The sequence below is a fragment of the Pipistrellus hanaki genome (genome assembly GCF_964339955.1).
Source record: "Pipistrellus hanaki genome assembly, chromosome: 2".
NCBI lineage: Eukaryota > Metazoa > Chordata > Mammalia > Chiroptera > Vespertilionidae > Pipistrellus > Pipistrellus hanaki.
The window spans coordinates 26,019,293-26,041,729 of NC_140504.1; the positions used below are offsets into that span (position 1 = coordinate 26,019,293).

Below are 22,437 nucleotides of genomic sequence, written 5' to 3' on the forward strand. Positions count from 1 at the left end.
CAAGCAGTTCCCTGTAATTGCACTCAGCTGTGCTATGCATTGTATAGCCTCTCAGTTCTGCATCTAATACAGCATGACCACAGTGGAGACAAAGCCAAGCATCTGAATCCTCAGCCAAGTCATTTAAAGGCACACAAGAGAACAGCTTGGAAAACAGAGTAGCTCCCTCGGCTCTACTTATATTCCCTCCAGGTCAGGTTAGAGGCACAAAAGAGTAATGCAGCGCTCTGTCGCTGCTGGTGTTACACTTGGTATTGATCTGGAACCCTGTCCCATCATGTGTCCCCTTATACAAGCAATAAATTTATGGATAAAGACTTTGTACCTTGTTTACATTCTCCAAAGAAACCAGGCTTGTCACCCACAGGTGTTTAAGCTTGGCGGCGTCTGAAGTGATGGGAAATGATTCTTGCAGCTTTAAATTCTCTCCCCAGATCCCTAATAAGCCTTCCTTGCTGATGGTCAGATAACGGCTTGAGGTCTTTAAGAAAATGACTTTTTGAATGGTGTCCTTGTGTTTCCCTGGTAGGAGTTTAAGGTCTTTCCACTGGGGAGCCGAAGTCGCCTTTGCTCGTTCATCATTTTCATAAAGTGTTAAGAGCATAAAGGAAGTCAGCTTGTCCCAGTTAATGAAGCCATCTTGGGCCACATCCACTTTGTCAAAGAGCTTCCCATAGTCCTCCTTGGTGCCCCAGCCAACAATCTCCGTCATCCTCTGCATAAATTCTTCTCGAGACATACAGATGGTTGGACCTGGTTCTAGGGGCTAGAAATCAGAATGAAAAGAAGACAACAGTGAAATCATCATAAGTAACAGAGTGTTGTGCTACACCCCACCCCCAAGGTGGCTCTAATAAGCGATTCTTCCAAGATGCAAAGAAAAATGTCTTTTACTTTATGCTTAAGTGACTTTGGTTGGGGAAGCAAATAATTGATAGTGTTACAAACAGACATCCTCAATAACATGTGTCCCTGTAAGTGGAAGAGGGAGGCAGGAGAGTCAGAGATTAGATATGAAGATGGAAATGGGGGTCAGACTGATGCAGGGCTATGAATTAGGGACCATGGGCAGCTTCTAGAAGTTGAAAAAGGCAAGGAAATAGATTTTCCCTTAGAGCCTATTGAAGAAAGACAAGTCTGACATCACCTTGATTTTAGCCCCATAAAACCCATTTTGAAACTTCTGACCTCTAGAACTATGAGAGAATAAAGTTGTGTACTTTAAGCTATTAAACTCATGATAATTGGTTATAACATCCATAGGAAATTAATTCAGTGATTTACAGAAAGTGGGTGAATCTCTGAAGAAAATTTAGCACAACCAGTAAAATTATACAACAGTGGAACTTTAATTCAAGGGCAAGTAGTCCACTTCTATAAATACACACAAAGAACAGTAAACACATATGCCGTTGACTTTTGTGATTCATGTTAGCTATGTTTTATGAAGTCTTTACCAACACTAAATCAGCAGATACTCAACCATTGATCCTGGGGACAATACAGGGTTAGGCTTCTTTGAGCCTTTGGACACAGTATTTTCATCAACTGATCAATTTGTAATTTTGTTTTATGTGTGTTTTTGTTGAAAGACACCTTTTTTAATGTATATTATTAAGTCACTAACATGGAATTCATGGCCAGCAGCACTATAACTCATGATTCAATGAAATTTATCTAGCACAGATATTTTCTTCATAAGGCACATCACAGACTTCTTGCACTTAGGAACACTAGATAGCACTTCAGCATTGCTCTTCGGGGCCATATAAAGAGTGAAATAACCAATAAAAAGCACAAAATGCAAAAAAACTTGGCATTAAATGACCACAAATAGGATTCTTGTTTATGGTCAGAGAACTGGAATAAGAAGGCAGAGTACAGTATTATCTTCTTTGACCTCACCCCGGAGTATGTACTTTGGAAGATTTTTGCTACCCTTTATATGTCTGTGAATGTTCATAAAATCACCTTAAATATTGATTTTGACATCATAAGTAAGTTTTAGCAAGTAGGCAAATTCACAAATACAGAATTCATGAATAATAAAATCATCTATATTTCAAGGAAGTACATAGCTTAATATTGGTAGGTTGTTTAGTATATTGAGATGCATGATGAGAGAATCTACTTTTCCTAATAGTTCATAGCCAAAAAAGTAAGGGTTGACAGTTAGTTCTGGGAGGCAGCCTATTATAGAACAGGTCAAACAATTGTAGATTTAATCCTGATTCCACCAGAAATTAGCGAACTATTGGAAGGCTACATTAGTGCTGAACCTTAGTTTCCCATCTATAAAATGAATATGGCAATATCAGTTATAAGAAAATTGTTATAAAGATTAACTGACATATCAATAGATGCATAAAAAGTGTTTGACAAGCTGAAACCAGTTTGGCTCAGTAGATAGAGCATCGGCCTGTGGACTGAAAGGTCCCAGGTTTGATTCTGGTCAAGGGTATGTACCTTGGTTGTGGGCACACAACCTCAGTAGAGGGTGTGCAAGAGGCAGCTGATCAATAATTCTCTCTCACTGATGTTTCTCTCTATCCCTCTCTCTTCCTCTCTGAAAAAAATCAATAAAATATATTTTAAAAAGTGTTTGACAAAACACTTATGAAAAATTCTTAAATGTCAACAATAAGAAAACAAACAACTCTATTTAAAAAAAAAATAGGCCAGAAACCTTAGAGTATCTCCTGAGCATAAAAAACAAAACAAAACAAACAAAAAAACAAAACAAAACAAAAAACCCACAACAACATGCAGATGGCAAATAAGCATATGGAAAGATGCTCCATATCATGTCATTAGGGAAATGCAAATTAAAACAACAATGAAATATCACTACACACCAATTAGAATGGCCAAAATCTGGAACACTGATAACACCAAATGCTGATAAGGATGTAGAACAATGGAAACAATCATACATTGCTTTTGGGAATGCAAAATGGTACAGCCACTTTGAAAGACAGTTTGGCAATGTCTACAAAACTAACCATATTCTTATTATGTATAAATTGAGCAATCACACTCCTTTTCTTTTTCTCAAGAAGTGTAAGATCTTTATACAAAAAGATTAACTGAGATATGCGTGCAATGACTATGTAATCAAGTATATAACAGAAGTTAATCTAGGCTTTTAATTAAATTAACTTCCTGAGAAATAATTGGTATCTAGCCCTTTGCACTACTCAGAAGTCCATTATTCTTATCTTTTTAAAATTATTTTTAGTCTAAAAAGCTTAGATACATGGAAATTTTTCAGTGACCCAGATTTTAAGTGGTAGAGAGAGAAATCTTACCCTAAAAACACTCCATCTGAGACAAAACTGTAAACTGTGAAAACTAAGTCAAAGTTGATCTTTTATTTTAAATTATTACATTACATCAGTCAACCTCATATCTATGTTAGTATTCCATTAAAAAACACTTTAAAGTTAAAATTCAGAATATTTTCTTGCTATAAATGAGTAATTTATTTTTATTTCTAAGAACAAGAACTGTTAAACTGACAAATATCAAAGCAACTGTTTTTATATTATGAAATATGAAATTGGAACTAGACCATAAACAAAGAATAAAACAAATTTTCTTCCCCAAAATGAGTTAAACAATGAAAATAATTTTCTTTTTTTTTCTTTTTTTTTAAAAATATATTTTATTGATTTTTCACAGAGAGGGATAGAAAGTTAGAAACATCGATGAGAGAGAATCATCGATCAGTTGCCTCTAGCACGCCCCCCACTGGGGATGTGCCTGCAACCAAGGTACATGCCCTTGACCGGAATCGAACCCAGGACCTTTCAGTCCACAGGCCGACACTCTATCCACTGAGCCAAACCGGTCCCGGCTGAAAATAATTTTCTGACATTGATAATGCCATTGTGCACTGGGAAGATTTGATAAATATGCCCAACTTGAAGAAATTTGACAGAAAATTAAATTATATCATATACCTGACAGTTTCATTACTGATTGTTCACTCATGAGCTTTTGTTGTTTTAAGTTTGAAAATAAAACCATGATTTTGGCATAGCTTTGGGTAAAATTTACGAATCTGCCTTTACTATAAAAGCCTAAATAAATGAGAACCATTATGCCTTGATCAACAAGTATGTGGTTTATGTTTATCAATTTCATGTCACTTTAATAAATTAGTTAAATATAAAGTTAAAGTATGTGATCTTTTATACAAACTTTAGAGCACAAATGCATTAACTTGTTTTGTCAGTGGTTCCCATTTATGTTCTGAGACTAGGATTATTCATTCATTCATTCTGCTCTAATACCGTGTTTCCACGAAAATAAAACAACCTCCAAAAACAAGATCTACTTACAGGTTTCCTTCTGAGTGAAATATAAAGCATCCCCCCTGAAAATAACCCCCCCCCCAGGCTCTGTCTCAGAATGCTATTGCTAAACATGAGAGATTTGGTCCACTGATTCTGAAAGAAATGGAGTCACAAGAAATTTACCAGGAAATTCAGGAATTGGATTGTTATGATGATGTTCCAGAAGATGATGACATGATTGTCATTGAATAAATGAGTAAATTCTTGATACTGTAGGATTTAGTTTGTCTGGTTTGTGTTGACAACTACGTACTACCATACCATATACAGGTAGTAAATTTCCTTTATTTTCATTTAACAATAAATGTGTACCGTATTCTTCTTCATGGAAAAATAAGACATCCCCTAAAAATAAGACCTAGCGCATATTTGGGAGCAAAAATTAATATAAGACATTGTCTTATTTTCGGGGAAACAGGGTGTGTGTGTGTATATATATATATATATATATATATATATATATATATATATATAACTTTACTCATTCTGCTCTATTTTAGATAGATAGATAGATAGATAGATATGTATTAAGATATGTATAGATATGTATAGATAGATAGATATGTATTGAAGGTGGGGCAGTGAGGGTAAATTAGCATATTCCATCTTTATTAGATATTAAGTGCATTAGGTATTAAGTGCATGAAAATTCATGCACTGGAGGGGGAGGGTCTCTAGCCCAGCCTGCCCCCTCTCACAGTCTGGGAGCACTCAGGGGCAGGAGGTGACTTGGCGATCAAAAGAAAGCAATGCCCCATCACACCTCTGCTGCTTCCACTGCCAGCAGCGCAAGCCTTGGCCAGCCCTGGTTACCTAAGCCTCCAGCAGCCCTGAGCAGTTGGGCAGCCACCATCCAAGACTTGCCTGAGCCTCGGGCCAGTCCTAGGAGGCTGGGGGCTGAGGGGCGTAGGGACTCCTGAGACAGGCGCACTGGCGGGGCTAAGGGAACCGAGCACCGCCATCTTGAGGCTGTGGGCACCACCATCTTTGAGGGCATGGCAGTCAATTAGCATATTCCTTCCTTATTGGCTGTGAGTGCTGCCATCTTTGAAGGTGGGGCAGTGAGGGTAAATTAGCATATTCCATCTTTATTAGATAGGATATTACAAGCTGTGGTAAGGAGACTATGTCATGTACAGTTGCCTCAGCCTCATTTATTGCACCTCTAAATAGGGATATAATAAGTAGCTCTGAGGGCTAGTTGATAATTCAATGTATGATTTTTTGTAAGTATAGCACATTTATATTCAAGAAGGCTTAATTCTCTGTTAAAGGTTTTATAGTAAAGACTGAGACTATTATATAAAGTCGTGAGAGCAATGACTCTTCTCTGAGGATTTAAGCTAAATTCATTTGTGTGTGTGTGTGTGTGTGTGTGTGTGTGTGTGTGTGTGTGTGTAAGGCCTCTGGAGTTGTACAGAATTACTAATTTTAATAAACTGATTCATCCTGGCCAGATAGCTTAGTTAGTTAGAGCATTGCCCTGATACACCAAGGCTGTAGGCTCAGTTCCCAGTCAGGTTACATACAAGAATCAACCAATGAATACATAAATAAGTAGAACAATAAACCAATCTCTCTCTCTCTCTCTCTCTCTCTCTCTCTCTCTCTCTCTCTCTCTCTCGTTCTCTCTCCTCCTTCCTTTCTCTCTCTAAAATTAACAAGTAAAATTTTTAAATAAAAACAAAGTAAACTGATTCTATCTGTTAGGGTTGCCTAGCTGCTAACTAGCTGGTTCTAAGAGACTTCTCAGTGGGGCAGAAGAATATGTGTAGGAGACTCTACAACAGGATTATGTCTGCAGCCATTGCCGTTATGATGGCAGATACTAGATTTGAGCATAACATAAAACAGAAACTGTGTACACTCTGTTCCAGCTGCTCTTTCTCCAGGCACAAGTATAAACCATCCTAGGTGAGCCCAGTGAAAGTAAAGTTTACCTATTCCCAGACACCAATGCTGGCAGACCATTTCATACATATAAAGCCTACATTTCATCACTGAGGGGAATTGCAGTTTCTGTCTTGTCTTGAGCCACTTGTACTGCTGGTCTATGAACTTCAGGTGAGTGGGAGATGTCCATTTTAACCTTTTTGGCAAAAAGTTACTCCACAGAAAGGAAGATAAAATAATCCTTCAATCTAAAAATGAGCTTATGTATACTATGTTTTCGTTGCTACAAACTCTCAACCTGTATTAGATTCAATAGTGTGGCAAAATAATTTACCTTTGAACTATCTTTGAATATATAGCTGAGAGAGAGAGAGAGAGAGAGAGAGAGAGAGAGAGAGAGAGAGAGAGAGAGAGAGAGAGAGAGAGAGATGAATCTATCGGCTGCCTCCTATATATAACCCAACCAGGGATCATACCCACAACCTAGGTATGTTCCCTGACTCAATACCGAGCCCACAACTGGGACCATGCTTCATCCAACTGAGCTACTACAGCCAGGACTCGATACATATTTTTGTATACGCATATACTTATCTACATAAATAAGTACTAATTTAATACTCCTTATCTCTTAGAACTCATTTTCTGGTAAAAGTGAAAACTGTAAGATTCATTAGAAAGCATATTCTCATTCAGCCCTTCCTAAGATAATGTTGGTAAATTTATTTTGCTATGTAAGAAAATAATCAGTCATTTCCTCCAGTTTTTCTTGCAAGAATGTCTGGTTGATTTTCTCAGTAGGCACAACTTTAGACCATTAGAAATGTTTCCTGTCTCCCTGAATCCCTTTCAAAGAATACTTGAAAAAAATCATTTCCTTCTGCCTAGAAAGGCTTTTCTTCAGTATAGTCAGTTTTAGTGAGCAGCCTACCTATTAAAAAAAAAGGAAAAACTCTGTAAAATTCCCGTTGGAGCTTTGCAAAACTTGGATTTCACTGTAACTTATAGGAAATCTAAGTGCAAACCTTCAAGAAGATACCCTTTGTAAGAAACTTGACAGCATATTTTTCTTAAAGAAGAGATCATTGTGCTTTCAATTAGCAATGTGTATGTGCAAGTGCATTTTTTAAATTATTTATCTTGCACAAAATAATCTGTTTTCACTATAGAAAATCCAAGATATATCTAAGCCCAAATATAAATCCTCCATAATGCCATCAGTCTTCTAGATTTTTTTCTCTATAGAAATAGAAATGTCTGTGTGTTATTTACAAAATGGGGTCATGATATACATCTTTGCTGCTTTTCCACTTTTGGCCACATCAGGAAGCTATGCCTTGTACAATAAATACTGGTTTTTATCATAATTTTTTAAAAATACTTTATTGATATCAGAGAAAAAGGGAGAGGGGGAGATAGGAACATCCTTCTAATAAAGAGGAAATATGCTAATTGACCATCACAAAGACGGCAGTGCCCACAGCCACAAGATGGCAGCCCCCAGTCTCCTCAGCCTTGTGGGGCAGCAGGCAGGCAACATGGCTAGGCCCACCCCCAGGCAGGTCTGGCCACTTCGCACGCCTGCCTCTGGAGTCCCACATCCCCTCAGCCCCCCAACCACCCCGGGGGCCAGCCCATGGCACAGGCAAGCCTCGGATGGCAGCTGCCCAGCTGCTCAGCTGCCCAGGGCCAGAGCAAGGCACAGGCAAGCCTCAGATGGTCGCTGTCCAGCCACCAAGGACCCCAGAGGCTCAAGTAACCAGGGTCAGCCAAGGCTTGCACTGCTGGTAGTGGCAACAGCAGAGGTGTGATGGGGGTGTTACCTTCCCCTAATTGCCAGGTCACATCCTGCCCCTGAGGGCTCCCAGAATGTGAGAGGGGCAGGCTGGGCTGAGGGACCCTCCCCCCTCCAGTGCATGAATTTTCATGCACCTGGCTCTAGTCAATGTTAAGAGAGAAATCATTGATCAGCTGCCTCCTATATGCCCCTCAATGGTGATAGAGCCCACAACCCAGGCATTTGCTGTAAGCAGGAATCAAACCATGACTTTCTGGTTCATAGGTCAATGCTCAACCAATAACCCAGGGCTGGCTGGGCCTTTATCATCATTTTTTTTAAATTTTTTAAGTACATTTTATTGATTTTGTACAGAGAGGAAGGAAGAGGGTTAGAGAGCTAGAAACATCAATGAGAGAGAAACATCGACCAGCTACCTCCTGCACACCCCCCACCGGGATGTGCGCACAACCATGTACATGCCCATGACAGGAATCGAATCCAGGACCTTTCAGTCTGCAGATTGATCCTCTATCCACTGAGCCAAACTGGTTTCGGCTATCATTATTTTTAATGGTGGCACAATATTCTACAGAGAAGACCTATAATTTACAAACCCCTATTATTTTCAATCTTCCCAATTCTTTGCTCTATTATGTAAACCAGCCAGCAACAAACATTCTTATACATACATCTTTGCTCGGTTGCCCAATTAGTTCCTCAGAGAAATTTCCCAGAAGCAGAATTGCTGAGTCATAGAATTCACACATTCTTAAAGTTTTTATATATCTTGCCAAACTCCAATCTGGAGATGGTTGAACAGATTTACATTTCCTTCAGAAAAATGTGAGGTTGCGTATATTGCCCCATACTTGTGGTTTTCTCATTCTTCATAAAACTCATCAATTGGTTGCTAAAAAATAGTTCTAGAAAGCCTAAACATTTACATCCTTTCTAGTAAAACAGAGCAATACATTCTCAAAGCAGACACTTAATTTTTTCAAAAACCTGCCAACTTTCATAAATGTTGTTTATGTTTTTTCCCCTTAACATTTTCCTATAGTAATATTGGATAATGAAATGATGAAAGAAAAACTTTCTTCTTTTCTCCTACTTGGTAAATAAAGACTTGCCCAAGACAAGAATATAGGTCCGAGTTAAAAACTACAGAGAGAGTATAATTCAATTTGAACAGAAATCTGGGTATTTTCTCCTCTGTCAAACCTGACAGTGTGTTTGCATGTCACAGACCAAGAATCACTGCTCTTATCCATTGTTTAGCATTTTCTTCCTGAAAGGTAAGGTCTAATGAATTGTAAGACACAGAGAAATATTTCCCTCTATCCATCTATATCTCTATCTATTGATCTATTCAGTAATAAATTTGTATTGAGCATGTACAGCACACAAGCTAGCATAGGGTAGGTTTATTTATTTATTTGACAAATATACATTAAGTGTCTGCTCCATGTCAAACTCTATTGTAAGCTCAAAGCACCAGCTTTGAACAAGACAGACAAGGTCTATGCTTATCAAATACTTATTCTTAAAAGGGGAGGCTAGAAGGGCACATGGGTCGAGGCACCAAGATTATAATAAGGTCACAAGAATCACACTAACTATTGTTTTTCCCCATTTCAAACTGAATTTAACCTTTAACCACATCAAAAAAATTCCATAAATAGAAATCTTGTGTGCCTCAGAAATATTTCCTTAGTTTGAGATCTTTTTTGTTTCCCCTGCATTTACTTCAGATCATTAGAATTCAGCAATGTTTCTTTTTCTCCACATGAAAAAAAAATGTTTCTAATAGGATCTCAGAATCTTGTCTTCCCCAGAACCTGCTAGTTTTAACAAGCATTTCACCATAAATAACATTTCTTCTGCCAAATATTTGCCGTGATTTTAGGGTAATGTTTTATGACAGCTGGATTAGTATGTGCTATCAACATGCATTCTTTCCTCCATCTCTGTAATTAAATTTAAAATGAACACGCTGCTCTCTCATGCTTCATTCTGTCGCACTTGCCTCAACTTCCCTTGGTTACCAAGCATATTGATAATGAATATGTATTAGTGTTTGCTGTCAAACCCCATGAACACCTTCTGGAGCAAATTAGATATGTAATTCCAAAACAGAGGCAGCAGTTTACATCACCTCCTCCAATTTTCACCTTCCAATGCACATTCACAAGAGACTGAACAACAGAACAGAGGAGATTAGTCTACCAGCCAAGGTTCATATTGCTCCTTTTGCTTGCTTGAAGAGATTTTAGTTGATTTTAATTTTCATTTACATTATAATATCAGTGATTCAGAAGCTCCCCAATATAAATGGAGTTTAAATTTTGTGGCTAACAAAGGCACGGATCTTGACATATCCATGCTAAATTTGGAGTTTGGAACTAAACTTTCTTTGACCAAAATTTTAACAATTAGATTTTCTACCACTGGTCAATTAGAATTGAATTGCAACTGCAGGAAAAACAAAAAATCAGTAAATCTATCTTTCACTTTTAAATAAAGAGAATCATAATCACTGAAATGTGTAATTATTCATATCATTTTTCTCTGTCTATGGACGTTGTCAGTTCTCTGCTTTAGACCTAAGTGAGTTTATAACTATCATCTGTTTGAACTTGGGGGCAAGAGCCTGACCAGCAGAATGGTGCAGCCAAGAGACAATTGAGCTTCAATGATCTTCATTTGGAAATATCACTACAGAAGGTTAAGCATACGCTGTTTTTAAAAACAAGTTTAATTGTGTGTTTTTTAAATATTTTAATTGAATTTGTTTGGGTGATATTGGTTCACAAGACCATACAGGTTTCAAGTGTACAACTCAATGAAACATTATCTGCATAGTGCATTGTGCACTTATCGCCCAAGCAAAGTCTCTTTTCATTCCCAGCCCCCCTCTTTGCCCACCTCTACCCAGCCTCCACCTCCCTTTCCCTCTGTCACCACACTGCTCTCTGAGTCTATGGGTTATGCTTTTATGTTCTTTAGTTAATCCCTTCACTTTCTTTCATCCAGCCCCTCTCTCCTCCCCTCTGATAGCTGTCAGTCTGTGCCATGTATCCATGCCTCTGGTTCTATTTTTAAAAAATATATTTTATTGATTTTTTTACAGAGAGGAAGGTATAGGGATAGAGAGTTAGAAACATCGATGAGAGGGAAACATCAATCAGCTGCCTCCTGCACACCTTTTATTGGGGATGTGCCTGCAACCAAGGTATATGCCCTTGACCAGAATCGAACCTGGGACCATTGAGTCCACAGGCTGATGCTCTATCCACTGAGCCAGACCGGTTAGGGCTCTATATTATTCATTAGTTTATTTTGTTCATTAGATTCTACATAGAAGTGAGATCATATGGTATTTGTCCTTTTCTGACTGGCTTATTTCACTTAGCACAATAATCTCCAGGTTCATCCATGCTGTCACAAAAGGTAAGATTTCCTTCTTTTTATAGCCGTATAGTATACCATTGTATAAATATACACCACAGCTTTTTGGTCCACTTATCTACTGATGGGCACTTGGGCTGCTGTCCTCTTGTTATAAACCATAAGTTGAGTCAAAGAGTTTAATGTATCCTGAATTCATGCATTTTAGAGCTGGGAAAAAGTTTACAGAATCTAACCAAACTCTTCAATTAAAAGGAAAATATAGAGGCTTTCTATTTTTTAGCAACAGAGTTGGTGGGATCTTGTATCATCATTGGGTATGCTATACTTGGAAATATGTGAGAAATGTGAGATCAAAATGGTACAAATGACAGTTCTTCATTTTCTTGTTTCCTTTTAATTCTCAGTAAATTTGAAAAAGTAGGATTTGGTCTATAGGTCTGGCTACGTCGATGCACCACAATTGAATAGTAATAAGCATCTTTGCTTTCCTTCTCTCTTCTTCATAACAAGTTCGGTGGTTTCCTTTCCTGTTGAAAGCCTGGCCAAAGCTCAAGGTTATATTATTTGTTCACAAAAAGCATTCCTCATCACCCTCTCTGATCCTCATTAAGTTTTATAAGCACCTGTTCCAAAAGCACACAGAGAAACTGGAGAAGGCATGAAGCTGTCACAAAACTCAGCACAAAGACCACGACGTTCAAGAAAAGCAAATTTTCATGTGTTGACACACAACTCCACTTCCTGCGCTTTGGTGGTGACATTGGTGGCTAACCCCACCCATGAATTCTAACAAGTCAGGTGAAACCACTTATGAGTCCTCTGTCATTTCCAATCATGCCAGCTGCAGTGGAATTGGATTTGTCTTCACGCTATTACCAAATGCTGAGGAGAGGGACCTGCCGAGCCTCACTGATTTTCTGCTGCCATCAAAATAGGGTTTTTGATTCCTCTAAGGGCATCAGGGCAAGAAATGCTCTGACCTGCTGCCCATGTTCAGTGGGTGATGAATTGACCGAGGCTGTTGAATGCACTGTGCACTATGGAATAGAGTTATAAATTAAGTTTTACCTGTTTGCCTTCTCATAGTCTTCATTGAGATGCTTTTAGACAGGAAAATATAATTTTTAAAAAGCAATGGGTTATTCTTATCTTTTCCTTCTATTCTTCCATTCTTTCTCTGCATTGATTTCATTGTAGGAATTGTTGTTTACTTGCTGAATATACATTAATTCCAAGTTACCAAGATACGGTGCATGCTTGTTTTGTTAATGAAACCCTTATCCTAATCCTTAGTTAGAGCAACATCCCAAAGAGAGTTGACAATCTACCTTCGGAGCCCTAGCTCTGCCTGCCCCATGGGTAATTCCATTAAACATTTTGAGCTTCATCCTCCTTATGTGTAAATGGGAAATAAAAATGTCTGTCCTGTCTACATTCCAGGTCGGTGAGAGGATCAAATGTCAAAATACTTACAGAAGTGCTTCATAAAATCTTACCATACTTGAAATAAATTAAATTTGTATTCATCATTTTACCTCCACTGATTTCCAGAAAGTGTTCTAGTTTCAGTTATAACAGAAGGTTCATAGGGAGTTGGGCCATTAAAGCCAAGATAAAAGAACAAAAGTCATGAAATGAAAATAACAGATAATTGTCCCAGAAAAATCTATGCTAAAAATAGTTCTATCAGTTGAACACTAAATTTAGCTTTTAACTTCTTGGCAGAATACAAAACGCCATTAGGCACATGACTCTCCTTCATTTTCAAAATACAGCATGTTGGTTTATTAGGAGAGAAGAAAATGTTCCTAACATTAAATGCTAAGAGTTGTGGGCGAAACTGCTTTCTGGGCAAACACCTGTCTACATTTTCCAGTCACCCTTGCAATTGGGATGTGAGTTTGGCCCATAAAAACTTCCCCATGTGCTGCTTCATGCACACCCCCCCACCCCGCCCCATGCTAGCTTGATGTATGGCAAGTGTGGAAAGTAGAAGGTAAAAGGAGCCTGGGTACCTGAATGTCTACTTGAGTTGCCCAACAATTAGAAACACCCGCTTTCTATTTTCGAACACAAGAGAGAAAGAAACCTCTATCATGTTTGAGCTGTTTCATCCAGTTTGCACACTCTATAAAAATTGAGGTTTCTATAAAAATTGAAGTCTGTTGGATAATATAATACACGGAGTTTTTCTTGGTGGGGGTGGGGAGGATTTAGGAATTTGTGTGCCATCCTTGTGCAGGGGCCCTGCTAACCTTCTCTGTATTGTTCCAATTTTAGTATACACGCTGCCGAAGCCAGCAGCAGAGTTTTTAACTGTAAGTTTTATTTAATTTTTTGAAATCATTATGGACTGTCTTATATCTTGTCAGAGAGGACAAAATCTAAAGGTTTTAAGGAAAGGGAATGAAACAAGAATGGCTGATTTTGTTTATGTGTTTGATTCCTGAGGTAGAAAGGAAAGAAGCAAGAGATGAGAATAGTTCCAGTACATGAGACACGTCCAGGAAGCCCTGTCCATTTGGGTAACTTGATAACAAAGATACAATGGACAATGAGAAGATAAGAGAAGACTGTTCCTTAATGAATTGGGAGGAATCTGAGAGCTTAGGAAAAAAAGGACAAATAATGGGGGGATAGAAAAGAACTCAATCTCATTTTCTTTTTCTCGTTAATCTCCACCTAAGGATATTTTTCATTGATTTTTTAGAGAGTGGGAGGGAGGGGGACAGACATAGAGAAACATCGATGTGAGAGAGACACATCAATTGGTTGTTTCTGCAAGCGTCCAGACCAGGGCCAGGGATTGAGACTGAAACCAAGATATGTTCCCTTGACTAGAATAGAACCTGGGACCCTTCAGTCCACAAGCCAGTGCTCTATCCATTGAGCCAAACCGGTTTCGGCAAATCTGATTTTCTTGATCCCCTTAGAACCTCGTCTGCCTGCAAAGTATCAGAACCTTGGTGTTGACCTGATGGAACAGAGAAGCATTGCTGATAGGCCTTGGTATAGAATCTGTCTGCAGCCATCTTTAGAATTTTATAAAGACAACCAAGCATGAGGATATCATACATTCTGCAGATTCATTCATTTTATTACATCTCAAGCACAATTCTCAGACAAGCACAATTTCCTCCTGAACTTCTCAGGTCCTTTGAGATGAAGTTAGCCCAAGTGTATTTTGTTTAGATTCCACTCACCCCCAAGACAAGTTTGTTCTGAGCACCCTCCCTGGACATCTCTGGGGACTTCCTGATCAGAATTTTACTATACCTTTCCCACCCTGAATTTACCAGTTTTTTTGGCCCTTTCTACTTTGACAGGTCATTTAGGGGATTTAAATCTAAAGATTTAGCAGGACTTGGTCAAATGGCAGCATGGAGTAGACAGCACAGGGCCAGCCCTTGGCTTTGGGCCCTTCACCTGAGCCACAACAGATGCTTCAGCAGATGATACATTGCAGGGTTGGTGACAGAGGCAGGTCAAGACCCAATCCAGTGAGTGCAGCAAAATGGGTAAACGACAGTCCCAGGCCAAATAGGCAGCAGGACATCTAGGACCAAAGGTCAGAATGCCCTGCCACGTAGAGATCAACAGTAAGGAATTACAAAAAAACCAGCAACACTCACACAAATACTCAAACACCTTCAGAGCTATACTCTGGGAAGAAACAATATATGACAGGTCTCCATGAGACTTTTCCAGCATCCCATTTCCCTTGGCCTGTAATTTCTGCTTCTCAGCATTCCTATAAAATCAGCAAGCCTCAGCCATTTTTCCTTACACAATAGCTGACTTTTGAAGTATCTAAGAAAATGTAAAATATGGTTCACATCAAAATAATATAAATATCCAGAGATCATGCCATTTCTCTAAACATTATAGGTGCTATAGGAAAGTTTGAGTAGTAACCATTTTATCATTCTATGAATAATACAAGTTTCCCTCTCTTTAAGCTGACATATGGCTTTTTGGACACCACTTGAAAGAAAATGAAATTCACAGGTAATTTTTCTAGTACTTCTACCCAGGTAATTTTCTTGTTCTAAAGAAGAGGATCAAGATATCAATTCAAATAATGTGAATGTTAATAAAATATAAAGTAGGAGATGGAAAATGATGTTTTTGCACTCTTTTATGTAAATTTATATCTTTGCAAAATTTATTACCCCCCACTTCCTACCACAACTAAAATGAATGTAGAAGCATCATTGTGAGTGTTATTAGATGTTTAATTGCCTTTAGGAAATATATGAATTAGAATCAAGACGTTAGAGCCCAGCCATTGTAGATCATTAGTTGAGCTTTGACCCATGAACCAGGAGGTCACGGTTCGACTCCCGGTCAGAGCACATACCCAGGCTGTAGGCTCAATTCCCAATGGGAGGTATGCAGGAGGCAGCCAACCAGTAATTCTTTCTCATAATTGGTGTTTCTATCCCTCTCTCCTTCTCCCTTCCTCTCTCTAAAATCAATAAAAACAGTTTCAAAAGGACTTAAGACATTAGAGACCATGTGGTTCAACCTCTACTCACTCAACTTGTCATAGCTATTAATTGACCACTTATTCTTTCAAGTCCTCTCCAGACAGAATCTTACTTAATCCTTACAACAACCCTATTATTCCCATGTTATAAATAAAGGAAACAGGCTCAAAAAGGTTAAGTGATTTGCACATTATAAGTGGCAAAACTGGAATTCAAACAATAAGTGATTGTAATTCATTTGTACCATCTTGCAATAAATATAAGCATTATTTTCTTTATTTCTAAATGCTACTACCAAGATTTATATGGTATGTAATATTTCATTTGGAAATATGTGTGAATATGCTCCACAGTTGAAAGACCCAATTTTCCATTTTTCAATTAAGCATGACCACTGCCAATTGAGATGGACATTATCTAATGTCTGACAATCCTTCAGACACACATAAGCAAAGAGAGAGAGAGAGAGAGAGAGAGAGAGAGAGAGAGAGAGAGAGAGAGAGAGAGATCTAGTATCAGAATCATTGTTTGCTTGGTTGTCTTTATAAAATTCTAAAGATGGCTGTAGACAGATTCTACAGCCATCTTTAGAATTTTATAAAGACAACCAAGCAAACAAATTGAAAGACAAAAATCACATAATCATATCAATCAATACAGAAAAAGCATTTGACAAAATCCAACATCCTTTTTGATAAAAACTCTCAGCAAAGTGGGAATAGAGGGATCATATCTCAATATAATAAAAGCCTTATATGACAAACCTACAGCCAACATCATACTCAATGGGCAAAAACTAAACTCATTTCCCCTTAGAACAGGAAAAGACAGGGATGCCCACTCTCACCACTCCTATTTGACATAGTACTGGAAGTGTTAGCTGTAGCAATCAGCAAGAAGAAGAAATAAAAGGCATCCACATTGGAAAAGAAGAAATAAAACTGTCCTTATTCGCAGATAACATAATACTATTCATAGGAAGCCCCAAAGACTCCATCAAAAAACTACTAGACCTAATAAATGAATTCAGCAATATAGTAGGATACAAAATTTACAGAAATCTATGGCCTTTTTATATACCAATAATGAACTCATAGAAAGAGAAATGAAAAAAAAATCCCATTTACAAATTCACTAAAAAAAAAAAAAATTAAAATGCCTAGGAATACACTTAACCAAGGAGGTAAAAGACCTGTACTCAGAAAACTAAAGGACATTGAAAAAAGAGATAGAGGAAGGCATAAACAAATGGAAGAATATACCATGTTCATGAATGGATTGGTAGAATCAACATTAGTAAAGTGTCCATACTACTCAAAGCAATCTACATATTCAATGTAATTCCCATTAAAATGCCAACAGCATACTTCAAAGATCTAGAACAAACTCTACAAAAATTAATCTGAGACAAAAAACAAAAACAAAAACAAAAATAAAAAAAACACACCTGAATAGCCACAGCAATCCTGAGAAAAAAGAACAAAGTTGGAGGGATCACAATACCAGATATCAAGCTATATTACCAAGCCACTTCTAAAAACTGTCTGGCACAAGAACAGACATATAGGACAATAGAACAGAACAGAGAACCCAGAGTTCAACCCAAGCCATATACTCAATTAATATTTTACAAAGGAAGCAAGAGCATACAATGGAATCAAGACAGTCTCTTCAATAAGTGCTGCTGGGAAATTTGGTCAGATACATGCAAAAAAAATGAAACTATACCACTAACTTACACCATACACAAAAACAAACTTAAAATGGCTAAATACTTAAATGTAAGACAGGAAACCATAAAAATCCTATAAGACTCCATAAGCAGCAAAACAATAGACATATGTCATAGTAGTATCTTTACAGACACAGCTCCTAGGGCAATGGAGACTAAGGAGAAAATAAACAAATGGGACTACATCAAAATAAAAAGCTTCTGCACAGCGAAAGAAACTATCAACAAAACAACAAGAAAGCCCATTGTATGGGAGAATATTTTTGCCAATATTTCAGATAAGGGTCACCAAAATTTACAGAGAATTCATACAACTTAACAAAAGGAAGATAAAAAAAAAAAAATCCAATTTAAAAAAATGGGCAAAGGACCTAAATAGACACTTTTTGAAAGAGGACTTACAGAAGGCTGAGAGACATATGAAAACATATTCAAAGTCACTAATCATCCGAGAGATGCAAATCAAAACAACAGTAAGATACCATCTCACACCTGTCAGAATGGCTGTCATCAACAAATCAACAAACGACAAGTGCTGGAGTGGAGAAAAAGGAACCCTCATGCACTGCTGGTGGGAATGCAGACTGGTGCAGCCACCATGGAGAACAGCATGGAGTTTCCTCAAAAAGTTAAAAAAGGAACTCCCATTTGACCCTGTAATCCCACTTGTAGGAATATATCCCAAGAAATTAGAAACACCAATCAGAAAGGATATGTGCACCCCTATGGTCATAGCAGCACAATTTATAATAGCTGAGATTTGGAAATAGCCTAAATGCTCATCAGCAGATGAGTGGATTAAAAACTGTGGTACATCTACACAATGGCATAATACACCGCTATAAAAAAGAAGGAACTTGCCATTTGCAACAGCATGGATGGAACTGAAGAGCATTATGCTAAGTATTATAAAATAAGCCAGTTGGAGAAAGATAAATATCACTCATATATGGGATATAATGATCAACGTAATTTGATGAACAATAATAGATCCAGAGACAAATGGCAGAGGGGGGGCGAAGGTTAGAGAGCAACCAAAGAACTTGTATGCATGCATATTAGCATAACCAATGGACACTGACACTAGGGCGGTGGGGGCTTGTCTTGGGTGAAAATGACTGATGGGAAGAAGGGTCAAGTGGGAAAAAAGAAGACATATGAAAAATTCTAGACAAAAAAAATAAAAAATAGAAAAAGACAACCAAGCATGAGGGTATCATACATTCTGTGGATTTATTCATTTGATTACCCCTCAAGCACAATTCTCAGACAAGCACAATTGCCTATTGAACTTGTCCGTTCCTTTGAGATGAAGTTAGCACAAGTGTATTCTACTCACCCCCCAAGACAAGTTTGTTCTGAGCACTCTCCCTGAACATTTCTGGGGACTCAGATTGCATCGTTAGTGATTGGGCTACAAATCACTGCCTTTAAGTTCTGTGTCACAGACAGGACAGTTGCCGATGGCAATGCTTCCTTTTGCAGCTCTGTCTATACCTGTGGGCCCAATGCTCCTGACTGATGGACTGGACTTCATGGAAATCGCCTCTGGTGCCATTCTTCTCTAGGTGTCCATGCGATTTTTGAAAATCACATTGGCTCAAGGGCTTAACTTGTAGTCCTGCTTGTACATGTGCCATTGAATTCTTTCATGTTGTGTGCATTGGGTCTGTTAAAAAATGGACAGACTTCATTGTTTTTCTTAATAATACACCTGCAAAGCTCAATTTCTTTTTTAAAAACTGTCATTAGATTTTCTGTGTTCATACAAGCTCTAGACTACAATTTCTTCCCCCCATCAGTAATATGTGCTTTCCCAACTGATAATTTCAAAATTAGTGGTCTGGCCTTTAAAACATTTAAAGTTAAAAAGAATAATAAAGAAAGAAAAATCTTGAGGTTGAATTGACCAGTTTCACATAGGTTTATTCCAGATAATCAATCAGTAATTTGAAAAAGAATGCCGAACCCCCCAACCTTCTGAAGTGGTTTCACTCTCTAACATATTAATATTATAATATTGACTCTTCTAATAAATCTGAGCATTCAAATTGTTTGTGTTCTTAGCACCAGAATAAAACTACCACGTTTCTATTCATAGCAAAGTCAAAGCTGTCATAATCCCCTGATATGTTTTTCTCAATGCCCTGTCAAAATGTTTGCAACGTCTGTCAACATATGCCAAATTTATTTGGGGCATCGGACATGAGCAGCACTGAAATCTTTCAGACAAATGGGGCTGGATGAACAACAAATACATAAAGATTAGAATGAGCAAAGTGTAGGGCAGAGAAGGTCTTTGCTACTAAATATGATAGATTCTGTTGTAAAAAAAAATGATTGATGCTATTGGGACAGGAATTTATCAACATAGGTAAAATCTAACTTGTAATACAAAACACAGTATAGTAGTTTTTCAGTGGTTAGCAACTACCTTTTTTTTTTTTTGGATAGCTAAAGATTAAAATTTGTGCCAATTATAGGATAATATAGTTGTTGGATTTCATCAGACTTTCTTAATTTCAAGGTAATATTCCAAAATATTGTGTATCTATTTCAAATTAATATAGACACTTCGAAGCATCCTTGGAGGACTCTCCGAATGCCCAAGATCATATTTTAGCAAACATAATGAAGTGGAAAGGATGGAGGCTCATGCCTATCTTAGTCCCACAGCACAGAAGAACACTTCTTCCTCTCCAGATGAGAAACTAAAAATCATTATGGTGAGTATTCTCTTTATGGTGCATACTCACAAAATGCCCAACGAATTAACTAAGAAAGAAATTATGCATTCGTAATTAAAATACTTAAGGTTTATTTTATTCTAGAGGCTTGGTGCATGTGTTTGTGCACCAGTGGGGTCCCTCAGCCTGGCCTGTGTCCTCTTGCAATCTGGGACCCCTCAAGGGATGTCAGACTGTCAGTTTTAGTCCAGTCCCTGCAGGCTAGGCTGAGGACCCCACCAGTGTAGGAATCCATGCACCAGGAGTCTAGTATGCTTATAAGATCTTTGGTCAATCTCTTCCTGCCCTCCCCCTCTTCCCTTCCCTCTGAGATTCATCAGTCTGTTCCATGCCTGTGTGTTGAGCATCTGCCCCCTGGTGGTCAGTGCGCATCACAGCTACTGGTCAAACAGTCTAACAGTCGAATAGTGGAACAGTTGCTTAGGCTTTATATATATATGTAGAATTAAAAGGAAAATTTGTAATTTTGTTTTTCTTGGCAGTGCTCCAATATTTAGAAAAAGAATGGGAGACAGGTCCCTCGCTTGTGATCTCCAGACAATGAAGTAGCAAAATCAGCTTTGAAAAGGAGCTGTGTCACTCAGGGGGAGGCAGGGAAAGTTTTTTTCAAAATAGAGGCAGGTATTTGCATTTCCAAAGCCCTACTTCCCTGTTATTTGCAAGAAGAGTTATTTCTGGGAGACCTGGCTTTCCCCACTCATAACCATACTTTTCATTGATCTCTAAGAAGAATTTTGTCCAATAATGAATTTTCCTTCCTTCACTGTAATGGTATTCAACAGAAGCAATTTCATACTAACTAGTATAATTTGGTTGGAAGAATGGAGGGATAAAGTTACTCCAAGCCTGACCAATTCTTTAAAAATTTCGTTTTGTTGTTTGTTTTGTTTTTAAGAATAATGCCTTTATGTATTTTTATTTTTTATTATTTTATTTAAGTACTGTTATTATATAATCCTATATTGGATATATTAGTTTCAGGTATACAATTAGCAATGCAACATTTTTATACCTTATGATATGATCACCCCACTAAGTCTAGTAATCACCATGTGAACTTATTTTTAAACATTAAATATATTAGCAATTTTAAGAGAAAAAAATCTCCCTTTTCATCTTAGTCTCCCTCATGAGCAAGTTCAAGTCTCCAATAAATGAGATGAACACTTACCTCAAAGGCCCTCTGGATTTTGACAAAGTCGCCCACACTGAGCTGGTTTTCAAGCCAAGCTGTGCTGTGGTCTTCTCCTTCTGTCCTCCCTCGCCCAGGCTCTGACCCCTTGTTCAACTCAGGTGCAGCACTCTGGGAACTCATAATGGTTTCACCTCTCTCAACAGCTTTCAACTATTTCTATACCTTTATTTTTTTTTCTTCCAAAGGTATCTTTGAAAAAAAGCAACAACAATAACAACCCAACTTAGCAATAGGATGTCAAATAAGCATACATGTCAAGGCTTATAATAAGAAGGCAGAATGTTTAAGCTGGGAGGTGGAGAATGAGACCCTCAACCCCACTCTTCCTGAATTCCACAGCTTATTTTCCAAGTCCACAGTCCAGTGGTGGTAAAACACCCCCTCTTTACACTCGGTTGGACCTGACTTGGTTAAAATCGGATAAAGCTTCTTCCCCCAATGTTTATAGCAACGGGCCCAGAGTCCAGCTTCTAATCCTCACTTCACACGCATCAGCAAGGCAACTTCTCAAAGCCTTGTTGGCTAACCTCGCGTCTGTTAACATGTTGTGGTTTTAAACTCCCTTTTCTTGTCCGGAGACGTTAGATGGGGCAGCTGCCAGGTTTCTGCCCCAGGGTAGGGCTCCCCTCTGCAGGCCACCTCCCAGCAGTGCCCAGTTTGTTCCCTCTGTTCCTGCTGCTTTTCTATGTTTCCTGGCAACCAACGGAGAAGCAACCACAACTTTCCCTTTCCTCCTCCCCCCAGCCCCCAAATAACAACTGACCTGAAAGTTCAAATAGACAATGAACACGCTGAGGTTTTTTTTTAAAAGGACAATTCAGCCCACTCATT

General features: G+C 38.2%; 1 protein-coding gene across 1 annotated transcript in view; it reads right to left on the bottom strand.

Annotated features, from left to right (window-relative positions):
* WDR49 (WD repeat domain 49) overlaps positions 1–21,788 on the bottom strand; it is a 127,679-nt gene extending 105,891 nt beyond the window's left edge. The window contains exons 1-2 of the mRNA XM_084872646.1: positions 21,583–21,788; positions 326–766 (exon numbers count right to left, since the gene is read on the bottom strand). Coding sequence (XP_084728772.1) covers positions 326–766; positions 21,583–21,726 — 585 coding nt within the window. The 5' untranslated portion in view covers positions 21,727–21,788. The remainder of the gene's footprint in view (positions 1–325; positions 767–21,582) is intronic.
* Positions 21,789–22,437: the final 649 nt, after the last annotated feature.